Genomic DNA, 22,047 nt, shown 5'->3' with positions numbered 1-22,047 from the left:
GGCATGAAGAGGCAACTTTTAAAAGCAAGAGATTTACACCAAAATCTGTATTTCTTGCTTCTTTCAAAGCCAGATCATCTGCCAACACTGGGTCAGATCCCTGTCTGGTGAGTCTGTTGCAGCTGAGCAAGTGGCTGCTGCTTCCTCTAATCAGGTCCTGACCTCTCCCAGTCCCTCCAGTCCCTCCTCCTGCCTATGGTTTACCTGCCTGACTCCTGAACTCAAGTCACCATGAAGGCAGGTGGTCTAGGAAGGTGGTAGTGGTCAGCCATGATGCTACATTAAGATAGTAAATCAGGTCACATTGTTTTCAAATGATGGAGAGTGGAAAAGAGTGTAGGACACTGGTCAGGCAGTGACACTGGGGAACAGGAAGCTGAATTATTCCAGTATCATTGCCATTGAGTGATGGGCAGCAGGGGTGAATCAGTGGGGGCAGGGGGCTGGACCCACTCAGTTGGTGACCCCTAAAGTTGCTGGAGAACTCCCTGTGGAATGGAGAATGCATAGCAATCTCAGCGACATGTGTGCTCATTTCACCAGTTGCCTGTGAGGGCCTGAAGAGACAAGAGTGAAAAATGAGGTCAATGTCACTGATGGCATCTCAGAGGTTTTCTGATAACTCAGAAATTCTGCGACAAAACTCTAGAATCACAATATGAGTAGTAACTGAAGCTACTCTGGAAAAAAGAAAATTCAAAAAAGTTGTATTTTAAGCACAAAGGCTGAGCAAATTGGCAATGTCTGCCTGGAGTGCCCTATTGGTAGAGGAAGTAGGGTCCAGTGTGAGCTCAGAAGGTGAGAGAGCTGGGTTCAAAGCGAGGTGTCTGCTGCAATTGAGGGCAAGGAGGAACACCACTACGCTTTGCACCTGTCATCTCTGGTCCAGGTATTCCAGCTCTAGCATGTTTTATTAATTATCTTTCATGACACAGATGTATTTAAGCTGATTTTCCTACTTCCACACGGCAGTGTCAAGACTAGGCAAAGCACTACAAGGTCAGGCCATCAGGCCAAGATATCCCAAAGCACAGGTTGTAGCCAGTGCCACTGCTTACAGAATAGGATGGTTGCCCAGATCTTTGCATCCCTGGCATCGAAACATGCTGGGACTTCCAAGTAGACAGGTATTAGTCCAAAATGGGAGGGAGCAGGGAGCCTAATCAGATGTAGAACTGACCTCCAAGAAGGATTCATGGGCTAAGTCAGATTCTTGGGCTCCATCTAGCTTGACCTGGCATGAGTGCTTGGTGAGGTGTGACAGGATTGGGTCCAATCAGCCTCATGGGATGGGCACTAGGACACCCAACCAGTGCTTCTCAAACTTTAATGTGCCTGGGAATCAGCGGGGGAGCTATTAATCTTCAGATTGTTATTCAGATAGTCTAGGAGAGTAGGGCCTGAGATTCTGCATCGGTGACCAACTCCCAGGCATGCTGATGTTGCCTGTCCATGGACCACACTTTGAGTAGCAAAGCTCCAAGCCAGTAGTTGTCAAGTTTGTTTTCATTTTAGAGTTACTAGGGGAGCTTTTAAAAATTCCTGCTGCCAAGCCCTCATCCCAGAACCAATTAGATCAGAACCTCTTGGGCTGGGACCCAGGCAGCAATATTTGTTATGCTCCCAGGTAATTATAAGGTGCAGTCAAGATTAAGAACCATTGCTCTTGGCATTGGGGATGGTCACAGGAGGTGCCTTCAGAGTACCAGGGGTTTCATCTGGCCCAAAGCAACTCGGGGGTGGAGTCAGCCAAGAAGGTGACCAGAGGCCCAGTTAAGGTCTCAGGCTGGTGGGCCACACCCCTAGTTCTGGAGAAACATGACTGCAGAAAGGGGGCAGGAAGGGTTGCTGGAGCCCAGGGCTTACCCCAAGCATTACAGACAACTGTAAATACAACCTAGATCGAGATGTCCCCAACCAGTGGACCAGGCTCACGTAGACTCCAGAACTGGTAAAACAAGAGGCTAGAAGTCCTCAGTGTTTCATGCTGGCCCAATGTGAATGCTCCTCAGTCCCCAGCTACTCCCTATATTTGGAAAGTAAATTCTGCAGTTTCCAACACTTCCTCCCCCCAACCCAAGACCCTCAGCAACACACACTACTAATATGACATCCTCCAGGATGCCATCATTGGCTGGGGACCTCAAGTCCTTGCAAAGAGGCAGGAGAATCTAAGAACAGATTCCAAACCGAGTTTGGGTCTTCACACTGAGGGCTGAGCAAAGCTCCAGAAACAGTGGCAGAGTCAGAGCACAGCCAGAGAGGAAGGGAAAGGCCCAGGTGAGAAGAAGGATGAAGGAGTGAAAAGACAGAAGAAGGGAAAAGCAGGGAAAAGAAAAAGACAAGAAGGAAGGCCCGGTGGGAAAGTGGAACGGAACCCTGGCAAATGGCTCTGGGGTCCCTTAGGAACTGGGCCTGGGTCAGGAGTGGGCCAGCTCTAGGCTAAGACCAGATTCTAGGAGGGGCAATGTTTTTAAAATTTATATTTTCTATGTTTCAAAAATGATTTAAAGGTCAAATAAAATTCAAAATGGATGGAGAGCAAAATGCTTGATGTGGGAAGACCAGGTAGTAGAAAAATCAGGGTGAGAGCTTCCCTTTAGTTCTGGTTGTTATTATGAATAACATAAGGACCAGAGCCCTCCATTAATGATAAGAAAAGACAGCTTTAACTTTTTCCTACTTTGAATAAGTATCTTGAGAATACTGTGAAATGTCTTTAGTAAGCAAGATGGTTTCTTGACTTATGATGTAAGCCACTCATTTTTTATGCATTCTCCAAAAATAGCGGTTTGCTTAAACACACACACACACACACACACACACACACACACACACACACACACACACAGACAAACGGTTAGTTTTATGTGACACACGGTGCAGCATCCCAGTGAAGCGCTCCCTTTAGTTGGAGGTGGTAAGCTCACCTGTTGGTGGTCAGGGTGTAGTTAGCGCCCAGTGGCAGGAGGGAGCAGGCCTTCTCTGGAATGCTCTGGGGGTTGGAGAGCACCCCGGTGGGGGTTCTTGTTCATGCGCACAGTGGACACCGCTGTGCACAGACCTGATCCCTCTCAGCCTAGACCTGATCCCGTTCAGCCTCCATGTTACAAGTACAATATCCAGGACACTTCGAGGCCATGAATCCCTTTTGAAAATGTAATGAAAATGCACACATGCTCTGGATGTCAGTCTCCTGGAGAGCATTTCAGGAGGTTCCCAGCCCCCGTGAATCCATGGACCCAGCTTAAGAGCAACCATCACCCAGTGATATGGACTGAATTGTGTCACCCCAAAATTCATATGTTAATACCCTAATCCCCAATGGGATGGTATTTAAAGATGGGACCTTTGGGAGGTAATTAGGATTAGATGAGGTCACAAGGGTGGGACCCTCATGATAGGATTAGTGCCCTTAATGGAAGAGGAAGAGAGACCAGAGCTTGCTTGTCCTCTCTTGCTCTCGTTCTCTCTCTTCCCACAATGTGAGGACACAGCAAGGAGCCAGGAAGAGCGCTCTCACCAGGAACAGAATTTGCCGCACTTTGATCTTGGACTTCCCAGTCTCCAGACTCTGAGGAATAGAAGTCTGTTGTTAGGCCACCCAATTTATGATATTTTGTGAAAGCATCCCAAGCCAACTAAGACACTTAGATACTATCCCCATCAACACCTCCACCTGGTCCACTGTGAGGTATAAGAGCCTCTGAGACAAGGGTCCCCTCAATTTTGCCTCTTCTACCACATGGCCCGGAGGCAAGGATGGAGAATGCCCTCCAGAGTGCTATCGGGCACACTGGTCCAGCACTGAGGAGACTCCAGGCAGCCCTAGAATGTTGGAAGGGGATAAGAGGATTGAAATCAAAAGGTCAAAGGGAAAGCTGGGGCAGAGCTGGTGGTCTTCCAGGCACGTTCCAGTAACGCCAGCTCACGTAATACCTCCACTGCACCCAGCAAGGAGTCCATAAACACGGTCGGCTCCAGGCTGCTCTTCTAAAGAAAACACACCAGGTTTCAGGGCAGTATTATTAAATGGCTCCAACCAGGCAAAGCTGCTTACTCTCAAACTTTTAAACACCATCGCTCTCCACCAAATAACAGACCTTCGCAAATCCCCGCTCAAAGCCAGTTCCTCCAAGCCTGGCTCCTGGGCCTGCCCTGGACGTTCTTTACCATTTGCGTGCGGCTCGGCTTTGTCTCGCGCATGCGATTGTCCTGGCAGCCCTGCCAGGCTTGGCTCCTCAAGGGCAGGGCTGTTTTGCTTCTAGAGCTTTTGTGATCATTCCAGGAGGCTGGATTCCAGGTTCTGAACTCAGAGGCGGCCCAGGAATTATTGTTGGCCAGCTGCTTTTCCTGAGAAAGCATAATCAGACCTTTTGATTCCCATACACACAGCACCTGTGTCCCTGCCACTCTCCTCTCCAATGAAAGGGACTTCCTTATAACCCACTCACATTCCAGGCACAGGGGATGAGCAGCCCAGCCCCCGAGTGCTGAAAAGTACAACTGGGGTTTTGGCACACTGCGCTGAAGTAAAAAGAAATAAATAGTTCCCTTATCTGTGATATGAATGGGTTGTGCTTGGCCATCTCTGAGGTCCCTACCTGACCTATGACTCTCCCTGTTTGGGTTTCTGTAATGTGGCAGACACTGCTGCTGGACCACTCCATACTCATCTTGCCCTCCCTCTCACTCTCAGACATGCCAATCTTGTTCAGGGTGGCAAAGTATCCAGCTAAAACACCTGCCTTCCTGGCCTCTCTTAGAGCAAGGAGTGAGCAGTGAAACCCATGGTGAATTCTGCTGGGGACCTCAGAGCAAGCCTTGGCTTTTCTAATACAGGTACCACCTCCCTCTGCTTTGCCCTCCCACTTTCTTTGTACGGGGAGTCGGATGTTATGCTGGAGGTGAAGCAGTGATTCTGCAGTCATGAGGCAATGCTCATGAGGACAAAGGTCTACCTGCTACAGATGGCAGAATGAAAAGGTGGGACAACCCTGGGCCCCACTGGCACTGTTCAACCACTACACGAGTCTTGGGAGACCCAGCTCAGGACTTCTTGGTTCAGAAGATAGGGAGGTCCTTAAAGTTTCCGTTACTGTACTTCGAGTTAAGTGACATAGACATTTGCAACCTTGAAACTCTCGTTCTTGGTTTCGTTTTGATTTTTTTCCCCCCCTCTAATAGCGTATTTGGTTCAGGTAAGTTTCTCAAAGGGGCAATGGGGGGGGGGGGGGACAATCTACCCACCAGGATATTTTTATTTTGGTTGGCAAATATCATGGAACAAACTTCATGGGAAGTCGTCTGCATTTCATGAAAAACCAATGAAGGGCTAACCAGTCCCCCGAGGTGCCAGCTGCTTTGCAGTAATGTAGCTAATAGAGAGGGACCGGGTAACACATTCAAACTTGTTAGCCTCTATCACTAAGGAGGTCTCCTTCACAATCAGTCCTATGATCAGCAATGATTTTTGTTGTTGTTTGAAATAAAATGCACAACTTCTGGAAAGGATGGAGATTTGGGCACAGGTTTCTAACAGTGCCCTCCCAAACCCCAATTGAAATTGCCAAAATAACCAGAAGGCATTATGGGAGGGGTCCATTCTCATGCCAGAACTCCCTGGAATTTCCGCAGACAGAATGCTGGTTGGTCCAGATAAAAGGAAGGCAGAGAAGACCAACTTAGAACCCTGCTTCCCAAGAAAGCAGACTCAGGGCAGTTGTCTCACTGAACTCTACTTACATCGACTACTCTGGAAAGTCAAAAGCTGAATGTAGTTCAGGGAATGGGTCAGAAGGAGAGGGTGTTGGGGTTAAGTGTCTTTTGCTTCAGCCTATCAAAAGCACTCAAAGCTACTCTGCTGGGAAGGCCCAGAGCACGGGAGTGTCACAGCAGACAAGAGTGAGCCCTCCACGCTTCTCCTGGACCACTGGGGCTGGTCCAGGCCTCACTTTCAGTTCCTTCCCCACTCCCCTGTGTTAATGGAGTCCTATCACAGTCATCCCCAGAAACGCTATTTGTATTAGAACAACACTGTAAATGATCTCCATGTCCAGTCACACATGGGTATTTCAGGGAATGACAGGGTCAGGGAAAGGGCTGCCTCTTTTTGCCTTCCCTCTTGTGACTTGGTGACACCTGCCACCCACCCACCCCGTCAAAACCTACAGAGAATGTCAATTCTGCAGAAGCAGGTGCCTGAAACATGGAAGTGTGAATCCGGTCATGCAAATCAATACCGGGCCTTAAACCTAAAAAGATTCAGGGAGGAACTAAGGGAACTTTGGCCTTAAACCTAAAAAGATTCAGGGAGGAACTAAGGGAACTTTTGGGGTATTTTCCCTCCTAGATGACTGTTCACAATTAGGGTGGTCAAAAGGTACAAACTTCCAGTGATGAGATAAATCAGTCCTGGGGATGGAATGTATAACATGATGACTATGGTTAACAACACTGTGTTGCATACTTGGAAGCTTCTAAGACAGTAGATCTTAAAAATTCTCATCATAAGGAAAAAATTATAACTACGTGAGGTGGTGGATATTAACTAAACTTACTGTGGTGATCATTTTACAATATACATATATATATATATATCGAATCATTATGTTGTCCATTTGTGTTATATGTCAATTATATCTCAACAAAACAGGAGAAAATAAATAAATAAATAAATACAAACAATTAGGTCACATTGAAGAGGTTTTATTCTAACACTAATTTTTTTCTTGAAGTTTACAATCCAGCAAGGATTTTCTTCATATGCTTCCCTGAAATTACTGATGTAGGAAAACGAAGGGCAGTGACCTAATATCTCCTAGGTAGTGACCATAGACAAGGCATGGAGACACTCTATTTACATCATGTCACTCGTCCTCTATCACAGCCTTATAAAATAGTCTCAGAAAGGTACCCAGAGTAGGGAGTGCCCGAACCATATTGTAAACCCAGAGTCCATTCATCCATTAAATTTTAAAAATATATATACATTTTTTATTGATTTCAGAGAAGAAGGGAGAAGGAGAGAGAGGTAGAAATATCAATGATGAGAATCACTGATCAGCTGCCTCCAGCAGGCCCCACATTGGAGATCGAGCCCGTAACCCAGGAATGTGCCTTGATCACAGAATCGAACTGTGACCTCCTGGTTCATAGGTAGGTGCTCAACCACTGTGCCACACAGGCTGGGCCATACATCAAATATTTTATTGGGTACTTACGATGTGCGTGGCACTTTTCTGGTAGCTTTCCTATGTGCCTATGGAGTTCTCCCTGTGGAAGCTGGAGCTGACGGGGCCCCTGAACTGTGATCAGCCTCATCCGTTACTTCAATGCACCAGGCAGACACCATTATTTGCTAAGACTGCCATGCTGACAGAGCTGGGAAAGCACTGAACAAATAATTTGCCAGTAGTAATAAGGCCTATGAAGTTTGTGCTGACTCCAAAATGCCTGCCTTTCCTACTGAAACGTAGGGCTTGGGGGTGCAGACTTCTTCTGGTGGGTCCTTATCCAATGAAGATGAAGAATAAATTCATGGACTAACAGATTTCTTTAATAAAAATGTAGACATTTATTGGAAGCATATACAAACTCCATCTGGGCAGGGGTGTCCCCAAAAAGGACCCCTGGAAAGGGGTCTCCAAATAGGAAAAACCTGTTCTTTCCCATGGACCTTCTTTATTTCTAAGACTCCCTAAAGCTGCCTATTTTGTCTCTAAAATTCCTTTCACTACCAGCCCTCTCCCCCAGTGAGTGAGCCATCAGCAGACCACAGGACGTGCAGATTCCCACACCGGAAACAGGAAGGGTCGGAATCAGAAAGCTAAACACTCATCATGCTCAATCCACGCAACCAACCCACCTCTCAGCTGGGCTGGGCTTAATTTCAGTTTCCTCCTATAAGTCTGTATTTAAATCAAAAGCAAACACTGGTCTCAACCCACCTCAAGTTTCTATTGTGTAAACACTGAAAGACCAAATGGTTTACTGCTTTTTTTCTGCCTCTCTTTCCCATCACACATGAAAATGCAGATTCTCCGGTCGCTGGGTGCCTCAGGTTAGGACACCATGTCCTGGAGCCCAAGCCCTGTGGGTTTGCCTCCCTCTGGGTATGGTTGTGGTTTCCTCAGGGGGACCCCCTCAGCCCCAAAGTAGCTCCAGGCTTTCCAGCTGCTCCCAAATGTAGGTCACGGCAGGAGAGCCCTGGAAAGAAAACTTGCAAATCCAGAGCAGAACCAGAAAAACAACTCCTGGCAGTGCCTCAGAAATGAATACCAGCTCAGGCTAGGAAGTTAAAAGTCCTCGCTACAGAGATGGGCTTCGGGTTCTTTGGTTACAAAAAATACAGCGTTTTCCTCACTTGATCCATTCCTTTCCAAGGACAGTGCCCAGTGCCTAAGCCATTTGTAAATGGAAAGTAAGGGAGAGGGGTAGTTACACCAAATTTCAACATTTTAATGGCATTGTACTGAAATCTATAGGTCTGCTCCTAAATTGTTTTAAGTAAGTTTTTATTAAAACAAGACAAAAAAATCCTACACACACACACACACACACACACACACACAAACATGTTTAAGGCTCTTGTGGGCCAATTTGTCTTCTTGGACTACAAAAGGAAGCTTGTCTGTGACTAATTTTTAAAAGCAAAGTTAAGAGCAAAAGCTGCCACAGGTAACCCCAGTTGATGAGTCCACAACCCGAAAGTTTATAACAGTGGCACGTTTGCCACTGGAGGAGGTTGTGCATGGCAGGGAGAGAATAAGGAGCGCACGGGAACACTTTCTATCCATTCTGCTCTAACCTAACGGTGTGAACCTAACACTGTTCTAAAAAATTAAGTCTGTTTCTTTATAGCTTGTAACATAGGTGCTTCAACCTCCCAAGACACTTTATTACTGAAACTAGAAGCCCAGTGCATGAAATTGGTGCACGGGTGCGGTCCCTAGGCCTGGTCAGCAATCGAAGCGCTAGCATCTGGCATGGAAGGGCAGGTCCCAGCTGACCTCTGGGTCCCGGGCAGCACCTGGGACCCCAGGCCCCAACGCACCCCCCTCCGTGTGAGTCACAGTGCCTGAGTACCCACACGGAGATGCAGTGAGCACAGACAGACACCACGGGCCGGGGTGCAGTGTGGGCCTCTGGCCACCCAGTGGCGCCACATGGAAGCCAAGTGGGCAGTGCGCTCTCTCCCAGCCACCCTTGCAGACCAGCTCCTGCACAAACCCACTGGGAGCCCGACCAGCCAATGCGGTCCCTGTGGCTACAGCCCGGCTCACCCAAAAGAAGCTGCGCGGGTGCGGGGCCGGCTCCTTGTGGACACCTGGCACCTGAGCACAGGGGCTTCCCCAGCACATGAGCCCTGGCATCCCAGGGGAGGGTAGCAGAGGGAGTTAGAGCAAGCTCAGGCGGACACCCCGCATTCTCACCACACTTCCATCCCCATCACCCCCACCCCCAGGTAGCCGGGGAGTCACAGTGTGTCACCGACACCCGCCATGTTCTGGGCCACCCCCTGGTGGTCAGCACACATCATAGCGAGCTGTTGAACTCCCGATGGAACGACCACCCTAGGGGACAATTTGCATATTAGGCTTTTATTATATAGGATAATGTGATAAGAACTAACCTGATTTCCAGGCAGCCAAGAGATCACAAAACCAACATGACAGCTGAACTGCAGGGTGAAGCTGCCTCCTCCCTGGGCAGGCGGGAAGCAGCATTCTCCTTACGCTCCAGCTCCCTTTCCTAGGCCCTCACTTCAGCCCTGGCTGCAGAGCTCCTCCTCCTATGCCTGCCCCTGACCTCCCAGGGCCAGAGCAAACTGGAGATAAAAGCAACATCCCAGAGACAGGGCAGCAGAGAGCAAAGGTAGAAGCCAGCCCCAGCACGCAGGGGGCATGGGGAGGGCTGCAGGGGGCTTGACCAGAGGCCCCTTTGTAAGTCCTGCTGGTAGCTACACATTTTCTTTGAAGCTGCACTATTTATTTGAATGCTCCTTCCATTGGAACGTCCTCAGACTCATATTCTTATTACACAACCATTTGTCCTTTCCTGCCCCCATTAGTATGTCCTACAAAAACAGAGCCAATGAGTTTTTTCCTGTTTTTCTGTCATTTGAATATTGCTGATGGCTCTGTGATCAAACTCATCTTTGGCAGCCAGTGGGTCCACCTGATACTATCTCAGTGGGAGAATCAGAAGAAATAGAGGAAAAGGTTCGAACCTTACAGTCATTTATAAATCGGACCACTCTTTCACAGGTTTGAGTCCAGAGACCACTCTTTTGCATGCCCCCGAGCCTGTGAACCATAAATGACACGCACAAGGCACAAAGTTCTCCTCACCGATGACAAGGGCATCAGAGATAGATGGACTAGGCCTGGAGAGAAGAATGATGGAAGGACCCTCATAAAACTGCATGGGTACCAGTGATGGCTTCCAAGGGCAATTTGGAGGATTGCTTTTAATCTTGCACAAGAGAAAAATGAAGGAAAGAGGCAGTGTTGCACTTTATCCACCAGGCATGTTCCTCAGTCCCTGCCCTTCTGCAACTTCTAATCTCGCCTGGAAGCAAGGTCTCCACTGCCTAGGCACAATGTCACACAGCATGCCCATGGGTCCAGAGCACAGGAGGCCTCTGTGGCCAAGACGCGGGCACTGGCCTGCGCGACCTTGCACACTGGGCTTGGAGTGCTTAGAGGGCAGCTGGAGAGCACACTCAGCCCTGATCTTGACCACCCTGCAGCAACTCTTCCTGCTCTGGGGCCTGTGATGGGACTGGCTTGGACTTTCTCCACACTTCCCTGCCTTTTCTTTCTGAGTTCCATCTGCAGATTCCAATTCCCCAGCTAACCCCTCCAGTGTCCCCCAGAGCTCCATCCTCAGCCTTTCTGTCACACTCCTCACTCTCAGCCTGAGCTCCCAGGACCATCTTATCTATATATATAAAAGCCTAAGTGACCACTGCATCTGAACAGACAACCGAACAGGCTGCATGGGGCAATCAGGCCCACAGGGGGGGTAGTTTGGGGCAACCAGGCTGGCAGGGGGGACAGTGAGGGGCGACCAGGCCAGCAGAGGGGGGCAGTGAGGAATAACCAGGCTGGTGTGGGGGGAGGGGGGCTGTTGAGGGAGACCAGGCTGGCAGGGGGGGCAGTTAGGGGTGACCAGGCAGGCAGGCGAGCAGTTAAGAGCCAGTGGTCTCGGATTGTGAGAGAGATGTCTGACTGCCGGTTTAGGCCCAATCCCGGCAGTCGAACATCCCCCAAGGGGTCCTGCATTGGAAAGGGTGCAGGCTGGGCTGAGGGGACCCCCCACCTCCTCGTGCACAAATTTTGTGCTCTGGGCCTCTAGTATGAGATATCAGCTTCGCAACACCCAAATCTACATCTCCAGTTCAGATCTTTCTCCAGAACTCCAGATCCAAATTTCCAAATGCCTTTTAGGTACCAGAATGTTCGATGAGCACATCAGAATCCCCATGTCCAAAACTGAACTCATAATCTTCCCCATCAAACCCATTCCTCCTCTAAATATTCCCCCTCTAGGTCTATGGCAGCACCATCAGCTCAGTTACCAAATCAGAAAACAGGAAGTCTCCCATATCTCTGGATCATCCCCTGGGGTCACTAAGGCTCCTGTGCCCCTCCCTGTTCAGGCCTTCTTGGTATCTACTTCACATATGAAACAACCAGCAGATAATCTTGCTGCCATTAATTCTGCCCTCCAATCCATCCTTCATAACCACTAGGGTTTCCTTTCTAAAACATATTTTTTCTCCCAGCCCTCTCTCCTTAAAAACCTTCCACCCTACTTCTCACAAAAGATTGTCCAAATGGTTAACAAAGCATGCAAACTTTTTATGATCTTGTCCTATCTCCCAAAACTCCCCCACAGAGCACACTACTCTCTACCTGCATAAAACTTACTTGGATTTTTCCAGACTCAACCAAGATGTTTTACACATTCCTACTCAGTACCTGCTGTTCCCACTTCCTAGAGAACTCCTATTTAAACTTCAGGACCCATTGCAAATATCACCTTTTTTGTGAAGTATTCCCCAATTCTCCATCTCCTTCAGAATTGTTATTCCATTCTCTGTGCTCCAGAAATACTCTGAATACCGCTCTAATGCAAAATGTATATCAGGTATTTAATGATTATAATTTAATGGCTTGTTTACATATCTTCCTTCCCACTCCCCTGGGAGAGCAACAAGGTCAAGCATGTATATCTGCCTGCCTTGACCATGTATAGGCTTGAAAAAGCAGTTCATTAAGTTTGTCAAACTGGAGGAAAGACCAGCCGTGGGAGATGCTTCCCCAGGAAGCACAGACAGGAAGCGAGAACGATGGAGTTAAAGGCTGAACCATTAAAACACTGTGATTGGTAAACATGGATTTAAATTTCTGTTTAATACAATTGGCCAGTGAGAAGCCTTTACCACAAAGCCTTATTTCCTCCACGCTTTCTAAAAACATCGCCCTATCAGTTTGAATCCTGCAGGCTCTTTCTCAGCCAAAAGGAATTTCCCTTTAAACAAAAACTATTCAGACATTTCCAAGATATGAAATGTCCAAAACCAGGATTTTCCACTCAGACAACTAGGAAACTGTTTGTGGACTTCCCCTCCCCCCTCCCCCCAGACTCCTCTTATTTGCCAAGAAGTCTGAGGAGGGATTTTTTTTTCCTGATGTTAAAAATATGTTTCCTACCTCTGTGCCTCTCTGTTTTTCCATTCTTTATTTTGTCTGGGTTTTACTGAGGCAAGGTTTTAAGTCAGAAAACAGAAGCTGCAAAATGCAAAACTACAGCTGCCAATTAGTTGTCCAATGAACTAGGGCCTAGTTACTAGGCAATCAACAGAATCCTGTTGTCTTAAATCACCCTCTTTTTTTTTTTCTTTTTTTTTTAAGATGAGAGACTTTCCAGGAGAGGAGCATGACAACTCAACCAGGAACTGGGAGTGAGAGGAAACTTTGGGACTGTGTAATACAAATGCTGCATTTTACAGATGGAGACACTGAGATCAGGGACATGAAGTAACTTTTACTATAATGAGCTCACACATCAAAATGCTTTATTCTCCAAAGAAAAACTCTCTTCCAAGAGCCACTAGCAAGAAGCAGGCATAGAAACTTGGGTAGCTCACAGGAACCCATCTCAATTCTTAAAAAAAAAAAATTGAAAGTAATGTCAGCAAAGTTTGGATTAATACATTACTCCAGAATAGAGCAATTCAAATGCATGCAATTCAGAGTGAGGCAATTGTAACTGAGCTCTCCAGCAGTTAACGCGCCAGAGGAATATATGGTACATGATCTAAGAAGTTATGTCTGACTTTTGCATTGACCTTCATAGTCCTGGGAAAAAATGAGACATACCACTGGGGCACAGCACAGTGGGTTTCCCCTGCCGAAGAATAAGCACAAGGCCAGACAAAACACAGTCTGCATCTGATGGGTGACACTGACTCTAGAAACAGCTGTGTCCCAGTAATGACCCGTGAGCTTCTCACAGGTTCACACTGCAGGAAAGCTGAGTCATTAAACATTCCCTGAGATAAACGGGGTGCAGTGATAAGGAGGATCAAAGTGTACCACAGCCCTTCTTAGTCTGAGTAACGCATCATGAAGTTTCAAGGGTTACCCAACCAGAGCTTTTCTGCAGCTAATGAGGGCTCAGAAGAATCTTGGGTCATACAATCTTGGATCCAAAGATCTCCCACTGTCCATCAATTGAAAATAATAGATATAAAGATCTGAGAACCACCTGTATTAAAGTTGATAGAGGAGCCCAGGGGACTGTACAGAGATTACAGAAGGCCAAGTACCAAGTGCTCACATTTTAACAGGTGGTAAGGAAGCCAGTGAAGGAGGAAAAATTAAACCCACCGGATTGTCATGGAAGCCAAAGAATGAGTTACAAGGTGACCTGGTGGTCAACATCGCCAAATATTTCCATGAGGCCTAGCAGGCAAGGACAGAGAAAAGACTGGATTTAGCAGTTAGGGAGAAGTTGGAGCACCTCTGGCAGCAGTAGAAACCAGAAAACAGGATGCAGGAGTTAAGTAGAAAGTAAGGAAATGAAGGCTGTAGCTATTGACCACTTGTTTGAGGAAAGCTAGCAGTAAACAAGAGGGGAAAAATGAGCAAGAAGGAGTAATGGCATCTGGCAAACGTGTGTTCAAGGCAGAGACCTGTGTTTATAGCAGAAGGTAGAAGATGGGGCGGAGAGGAAATGAAGATACATGAGAGAGAATAATCATAGTCCCTGTGCTTTCTGAATGATGTCAGACTCCTGAGATCCCAGAGAGAAGACACTTGACTTTGGGGAGAGGGTAGAAAAGGGTGTCTACTATGGGCCAGACCGTGGTGAGGCAATATGCACAAGGTCATTAGAGGACTTGTTCTCTCAACTAAACAAGGGAAGATTCTGACATGGAATTACCCAAGTCACTAAAATTTCAGATTTGCAGAAGCAGTTACAAGAATGCAGTTTAAAAACTATATTAATAACAAAGGCCCCCGAGCTTATCCATTCTCCAAGACTGCCTCACTCGACTTAAAGTGCATCGAGCAGTTATGATGTATCTCTGAGCATCCTGTGCTTGGTTAAGCGTTGTCGGAACACAGAAAAGACAAGGTCATGTCTCCTGTCCTAGAAGAGCTTGTGTTTCAGCCGAGCAAACCTCTTTATTGCTCTGGGCTTCAGATTTTCCATAGATAAAACGGTTCATCACCTCCTATGTACCTCATGGATAACCTAGACAATTCCATCGAGGGAAAACTTGAGGTCACTTGGAATTTCACTTGAAAGAGCCTGTGAGCATGTGGTGAGCGGGGAGATGGAACAATAGGTTCAAGGTTGACACAAACATGGTGGGTCTCATCATTTCTTTTCAATTGTAACTCTACAGAGGCAGGGAATGTGGACACTACTAGATCATCATAAAATCATTCACACATACCCTTTCGCCTACCAACTGCCCAGGAAGGCCTCAGGCCTTCTTCCCAAGACCATCAGCAGACAGCTCAGAGCCATCCTGCAAATAGGCACACCCTTATCAATATTTGAATAGCCATAAGCAACGGGAAAAACAGCTTCTTTGAAAAATGACATTCAGCTTCCCACCTGCTGATGAGAGCTTGTGTAAACCTGGAACAGTACAAGCCACTCTTGTCTTGCATGGTGAGCACATTGACAGGCTCGGCTAGTTAACTCCAGCCCTGATATTTAACTCTGGTGCAGAGAGTTCAGATAATATTGTTAATTCTAGATTTCCTAGTGAGTGAATTGGGACGCAGCAGTACTCCCTCCATGATAACCTTTGCATGCATTTCAGAGACTATTGCCATCTCTATAGTCTTCCTTCATTGGATACTATTAGTACAGCTAAATAATGTTCTTTTTTTAAAATATATATATTTTATTGATTTTTTACAGAGAGGAAGGGAGAGGGATAGAGAGTTAGAAACATCGATGAGAGAGAAACATCGATCAGCTGCCTCCTGCACACTCTCCACTGGGGATGTGCCCACAACCAAGGTACATGCCCTTGGCCAGAATCGAACCCGGGACCCTTCAGTCCGCAGGCCGATGCTCTATCCACTGAGCCAAACCGGTCAGGCTAAATAATGTTCTTAAAGCTTTGCAAGTGGCACAGTATTTCCTCCTAAGGCTAACTGTGGATTTTAAAATATTTTCTATTTGCTAGTCCATCTTTATGATAAAAAAGCCATTGGTTAAACAAAAACTATCTTTTAGTTTAATTAAAAAAAAACTGCCAACTCAGACTTATTTTACTAACAGTCATTATAAATGGTCACAATAATTGAGCTTCCAATATCTCCTCCATCCCCATGTGACTAAGCCAATCATGTAAATCCCTTTCCAGTCATTGATGAAGGAATGGTCATATCCAATCCTTGACAATAAAGCTCAAAGAGAAACCAGCTGGTGGGCTTCTGAAAAAAAGTTTCTTCCATCATAAGAAGGAACACAAGGAAGATACAACCTCTTTTCCTCTGGATATTGTCATTTTGAATTGAACACCTGTAACTCACATGGATATGAGATGCCTTCAGGTTGCCCCCAAAATGGCATTTGCATATAGATGGATGGAATCTGGGTCCATGATGACACTAAGGAGTTGCTGAATGGGCCAAACAAGTAGATATACTTCTAGGCCTCTTGCAATATGACATAATAATTTACTTATTATATAAGCAATCTCAATCAGTTTTCAGTTACTTGCAGCTACAAGCACTGTAATTTAATTCAATTATTAATCAACATGCAATGTCTTTTTTCTCTTGCAAGAACAACTTCATATCAGTGCTGCATAGAATATTATCACTCAGGATATTTCAAGAAAGAAGGCAAGTACCATACTCTCATCTTTCAGGACTATGCCCAAGTCCACCTTTCCCCAACTCGTGTTAACAGCATAAGAACAATTTCAGAGACAATAATATAATAGGTCAAAGGTTTCTCACCAAGCCAATAAAAATCCTTTAGAACATCGATAAATAAGCAACACATGTGCAAGGCTACTTTATGGATAACAGCCACATGTATGGAATAGAAGAGGGGTAGTGAGGGTTCATCACCAACTCCCCAAATATTTCTCCCCTGTTACCTAACTAGTGCCTTAAACTCTCCATTTAGAGATTCAACTTTTCGATTTGAAGTAATTATTGTTAAATAGTGTAAGCTTATCAAATCTTTCCTGAGAGCAAAATTAAGAGGAAATGTTGGAAAGAGAACATTATTATAGTGAGCACTTGGGGTCCAAGAAACAAAGGAAACACAAAAGAGATGAAGGTGAAAAAAGGTGAAAGGAGGGCCTTGAAGACAAATTATACTTCAGAGTTTTGTCTCCTTCTGGAAATCGTCACCTCTATTCAGTTTGTGGAGGTCAGGTGACCAGAAGTGATGATATTCTCAAGCCACAAGGACCCAGGTTTCCCCCAGAACCTAGCCAGGGGCCAACAACAGGAGATAAACAATGAACGACAAGCTTCAGTGTCCCACTGGAGCCCTATCCGTCTCTGGACCAGCGGAGAGGAAGGGGAAACCATCAGCCTGTGAGGTGAGCCACCTCCATCCTGGCAATCAGTGACAGATGTGGAAACCAGATGACCTTCACATCCGGACACCAGGGAGGCTGACCTTCCCCTTAACTCCCCACCTAGCACTGTCTGGGGTCAGTCATTTCCCTTTAAGATCCAATTGGACGCAACATTTAAGCAGTATAACAACCAAATCATTTTACAAAGAACTGGATTTATAGGAATTTTGCACTTAAAACAAGCAGAACTTGTCATTGTCTTTAGAAAGACTTGGTAGTTCCTGTTGTATACTTTAAAAAATAAAATAAAATAATTGACAAAATTCCTGTTTCCAGATCATTAAACTTAGATATAAGAAAGTTATCAAGATCAGGAAGTTTATCATACACACCCACTGTCAATCCTCCACCTGCCCACCAAGCACTCCTGCTTCTCTATTCTTCACCCAAGGCCTTCCTCAGCTGGAGTGGTGTTGAGTGTTAATACCACACCAGATCTCCCTCTGCCTTCAAGGAAATTCAGGCTAAAATAACCTCTAGTCCAGTTTTATGTAGTGCCTTTAAATTATCATTTGTCATTTTCTAAATACATTCAGGGGTTAAAAATCTGAACAGTACAAAGGGGTAGAGTGTAAATAACTCCTTCTCCCTCCCGCCTTCTCTTGACCTCTGGTCCCCCAAGTCACGTTCATAAAAGTACTATATTTCATCATCTGTATAGGAACTATTTTTTAAGCTTCAAGAGGAAGGCCAAATCCCTAGTAATTCAGGATCTAACAAGCAAGCCCATTTTCACTCTATTCGTGCTTCATTATTTTGTAGACTTTGGGCCTTTGTCCTTCCTGGACCAGGAGTCTTCTTCATGACTAAATGATTGAGAAAAGCATTGTTTCTGGTGGCTCACAGAAGGCCGGAGAGACCTTAAAATCCCAGCCTCAGGCACAGGTTTGCTACAACAGGGCATTAGCAATCATGCATGTGGTAACTAAATCCCCATTTAGAGCAAATAGAGTGATCACGCTAGGAAGGCTTAGTGACTGGCACCATCACCTCAGTTAAACATTAGCAGCGTTCGGGCTCAGCATCTTCTCCCAGCCCCCGACTCTGTTCTTCCTGTTTAACTCTGGACCCTGCATTCAGATGAAATGGTAAGCAAGAACTTGGGCTTTGAAGGCAGGCAGATTTGAATTGAAATTCCGGTTCTGTCAATAATTAGCTGGGGGACCTTTCACCAAGTCGCTTAAGCTCACTAGGCCTCAGTTTTCTTTATTGTAAAATGAAAATAACAAAAATGACTCTTTCATTGGGTCATGAAGAGGGTTCAATGGTATAATGTTTGAAAAGCATTGCATACGATGCCTTTCAGTAGAACCAGCTTCATGATCTGTGGACCCAATGCAAAATGGAAAGTTATTCAGAAACTGTTAAGGATTGCAAGATAGTGACAGCAGAGCATAAACCAAATGCAGGGGCCTGTGGGGCTGCACAGGCAGCAGGCTCACGAAGCCAGCCCTCCCTTTCAGGTAATAAATACTCAATAGATGGTAGCCATTATCATATCTTGCCACTTCCCTAATTTATATCTGTGTCTTACCCTCCCTGCAGGCTCTCCTATCCTTATATAATGCCCAATCCACTCAACTTGAAGAGTTTACTGGGTCATTCCAAACATAGGTACTGTGTCTCAGAAGTTACCTGCACTTAACAGGGAAAATAATTGACCAAAATGGGGGTATCTAAAATAGAAAATGATGTTACCATAAGTGCATGCCAGGTGCACTCCCACCTCAGGGCCTTTGCTCTGCTTTTCATCCTACTGAAATAACTTTCTCCCCCTTCAAGCCTTTGTTCAGATCCCCTTATTGCTCAATTCAATATCATATTTTGCCCTTACACCTTGTTCTACTTTTACTTTTTCCATAGCATGTATATTGCCTATTATGCTATTTCACTGACCTCCACTTGTTTATCTTCCCCTAAACACACACACACACACACACACACACACACACACACACACACACACACTGGAATGTGAGCTTTTCAAGATCAGGAATTTTTTGCCTCCTTTTATTCACTGATGTATCCAAAACTGTTTAGAACAGTGTTGGCATGCAGAAGACATTCAATAACTGTTCATTAAAAAAACAAGTAAACCTTTGAATGAATGCATATTCAGGCCATCCTTTTTCTACCTGTAGGTCAGTCCATTCCACATTACAGACAAATGGCCGTAATAACCAGCTCTGCAACTGGATACCCAACAGAGTTCAAGAAACAGATGGGGAGTTATCTATTTTCAAATCTCTGCCAAAGTCCCCTTAGTTTAGAAGGAATATAATCCAGTCCTCTGTGCTAGTAAACCCAACACCTCTTTCAACACTAATTCATATACATGGTTTGTTGCCAACGACTTGAGGCAATCGTGAGAGGCATTTTATATGAGTGAGCTCCCCAGAAGAGAGATGTGTCCTCAAGTGGTGAACATCAAGTCATTTAAAAAATAAAATCAGAAGAAAAATAATCACACATCACTGCTTCATAACAATGAATAGGAAAACTGAGTCTTTAATACCGAAAGGAATGTAAGGGCCTCTGTCCCTCAAACGGTGCATGAAGATGTTAGCGCCAGTCTAAGCTGCCAGGAGTGAATGTTACCGTCACAGGGAGCATCTCCAAACCTGGCCTGTGATCTCACACTTGCAAGCCACAGGGCCCAAGAAAGGAAACATGGAGGCCTGTGCATAATTCATCCCACCAGCTCGAGGCAGCCTCGAAGCTGTGACATTATAGCTGCTGGATGAGACATTTTTCAGTGTAAGAACAAAAGAGAAGAGCTGCCCTCCGCAAATGGTTAAAATGCAGCCCAGGTCAGGAGAAACATCTGGAGCATCCAATCATCAGGAGATTTTTGAGGGCTAACGTGCTCGAAGTTCTGTACTGATAACAGGAAGCACATCTGGGCCCCCAATCCAAATGCGCCCACGCTGTCTCCCAGGGACAGGCTTGGCAGACCACACCACACATCTGGCTTGTGAGCGACCACTCCTTCTCAGCCCTGCACTCTGCATTTTTTAAACAAGTCATCCTCAGCCACCACTGATGCTTTGGTGGGAATCATAGGGAGTCCTCGTCCCTTTTCCCAAAATAATGTCAGGCAGAGGCAAAGGCCATAGAGGTGGAGTCTGCAGGCCATTTTGCAAAAGTTTCAAATATCCTGGCGCTGACCCCATTAAAAGAATCATGAAGGGGAAATAACCAAGCCTCTCCTTTTCTCATTAGTGTTGTTTTCTCTCCCTCTCTTTCCCTCTTTTTACCTCTCCCCCCTCTATTACAAACTTCTGTGTTTATAAAAAAACAAAGATCTCACAAAAAGTCCCAGTGTTGGCTGCTAAAAACAAAATTTCATTTTTCAAATTTAATACCAAGAAACTGAGATTGAAAACTTTCAAAGAAATGTCTTTGTTCTGTGACAGCTTACTCCCCAAAGGGGTCTCTGAGGCAGGAACTGGTGTGCTGTCCCAGCTCCTCCAAAGCCCTTCTGAAATATGCCACTGCCTCAGACTTTCCACACTCCTCCGCCGATCCTTCCTCTGAAGAGGGAGGAAGCAGAGTTCTTGGCTGTCCCGTGAAAGGAGCCAAATAAAGCAATCTTCCTCCAATGCCAGGGGCCTTTCCAACAACACACACACACACACACACACACACACACACGTGCACTTGTTGAAATATTAATCAGTAAAGGAAAAGAGAGAATATGACACTCAAGGAAAGAAAACACTACTTTATTTTGTCTAGATTGTAAAAGCCTTCCCACAAAAATCTAACTGAAACAGAGGCGCATTATCCTCAAAACGCCTTACCCTTCTCCCGCTTTACAATACTGACGATAATAGGAAATGATCCTGCAGATGCGAAAAGGCCCGGGGGAGTGGTACAAATTGCTAACGCAACAGGGTCATCGCTACTATTGAAAGTTTAAAAGGGCCGGCTGCCCACCTTTATCTGTTCAGATTAAAAAACAAACAAACAAACAACCACGCCTCTCCCCAGATCTCTCCGTTCTGGGCAAGCCTCTTCCCAAATATGTCCATCCCAGCGCCCTGTCCCCAGCTGTCCTCTGATGCCAACACTCCCCCTCCTCGGCCGCCCGCCCGGCCCCGCCGCGTCCTCACCGTGGGGTACGTGAGAGCCTCGGGGTCCCCCGGCTCTGACAGCTCGCTCAGCTTGCGGTCCCACTGCAGGGCGCTCTGCTCCCCGCTCTCCAGCACCTCCATGGTGGTCCGAGGCGCGCGGGGCCGGGGATGCTGAGCGCAGGCGGGCGCTGGCTGCGGCGCCGCGGAGGGCGATCCGGCTCCGCGCGTGAGTGCGTGTGCGCGCGCGTGTGCGTGTAGCTTGTGCACTGAGGAAGGAAACGTCCGCTCCCCCGCGGGAGAGAACGGCCCAGGGGTCCCGTCCCGGGTGCTCGGAGACCTGAGAATCCCCGGGGGAGACAGGCAGTCGAGGGATCGGGCCGAAGGCTGCAGGGGTTAAAGCTGCGTGTACATCCACAGTGAAGGTGGGAGAACGGCTCTCGCCGCGAGAAAAACCCCTCCTCGGTGAGCCCACTTCCCACTACCGCTCCAGACGCAAACTTTGCGTCTCCCCAGAGCTCCTCAGCCCGACTCCGGGACCCACCCACGACTCCACCTCCGTCCAGGGCAGTGACCAATAGGATACGCATCTCGCCTTCCCTACCCAATCAGAAGTCTTCTTCTCCGCCCGTCCCGCTCCCAAAGGCTGGGGCCGCAGACAGTCTAGGCCCCGGCTTTGGAATGTGGGCGGGCGGTGCCATGGACGTCATCGGGGAAACCCCTCCCGCCGGAAAGCAGGCGGCAGCAGCTGTCTGCGGAGCGAACCAATGGAGTGCTCGAGTCGGTGATGGCCTGGTGTTGGGGCCAATGAAAATAGGGCTTCTCGGAGGGCCA

General features: G+C 46.7%; 1 protein-coding gene across 1 annotated transcript in view; it reads right to left on the bottom strand.

Annotated features, from left to right (window-relative positions):
- CREB3L2 (cAMP responsive element binding protein 3 like 2) overlaps positions 1-21,735 on the bottom strand; it is a 109,684-nt gene extending 87,949 nt beyond the window's left edge. The window contains exon 1 of the mRNA XM_006088305.2: positions 21,256-21,735. Within this exon, the coding sequence (XP_006088367.1) occupies positions 21,256-21,357 (102 nt within the window). The 5' untranslated portion in view covers positions 21,358-21,735. The remainder of the gene's footprint in view (positions 1-21,255) is intronic.
- Positions 21,736-22,047: the final 312 nt, after the last annotated feature.

Source organism: Myotis lucifugus, unplaced genomic scaffold (genome assembly GCF_000147115.1).
Source record: "Myotis lucifugus unplaced genomic scaffold, Myoluc2.0 scaffold_46, whole genome shotgun sequence".
Lineage (NCBI taxonomy): Eukaryota > Metazoa > Chordata > Mammalia > Chiroptera > Vespertilionidae > Myotis > Myotis lucifugus.
This window is presented reverse-complemented; position numbering and strand designations above follow the sequence as displayed.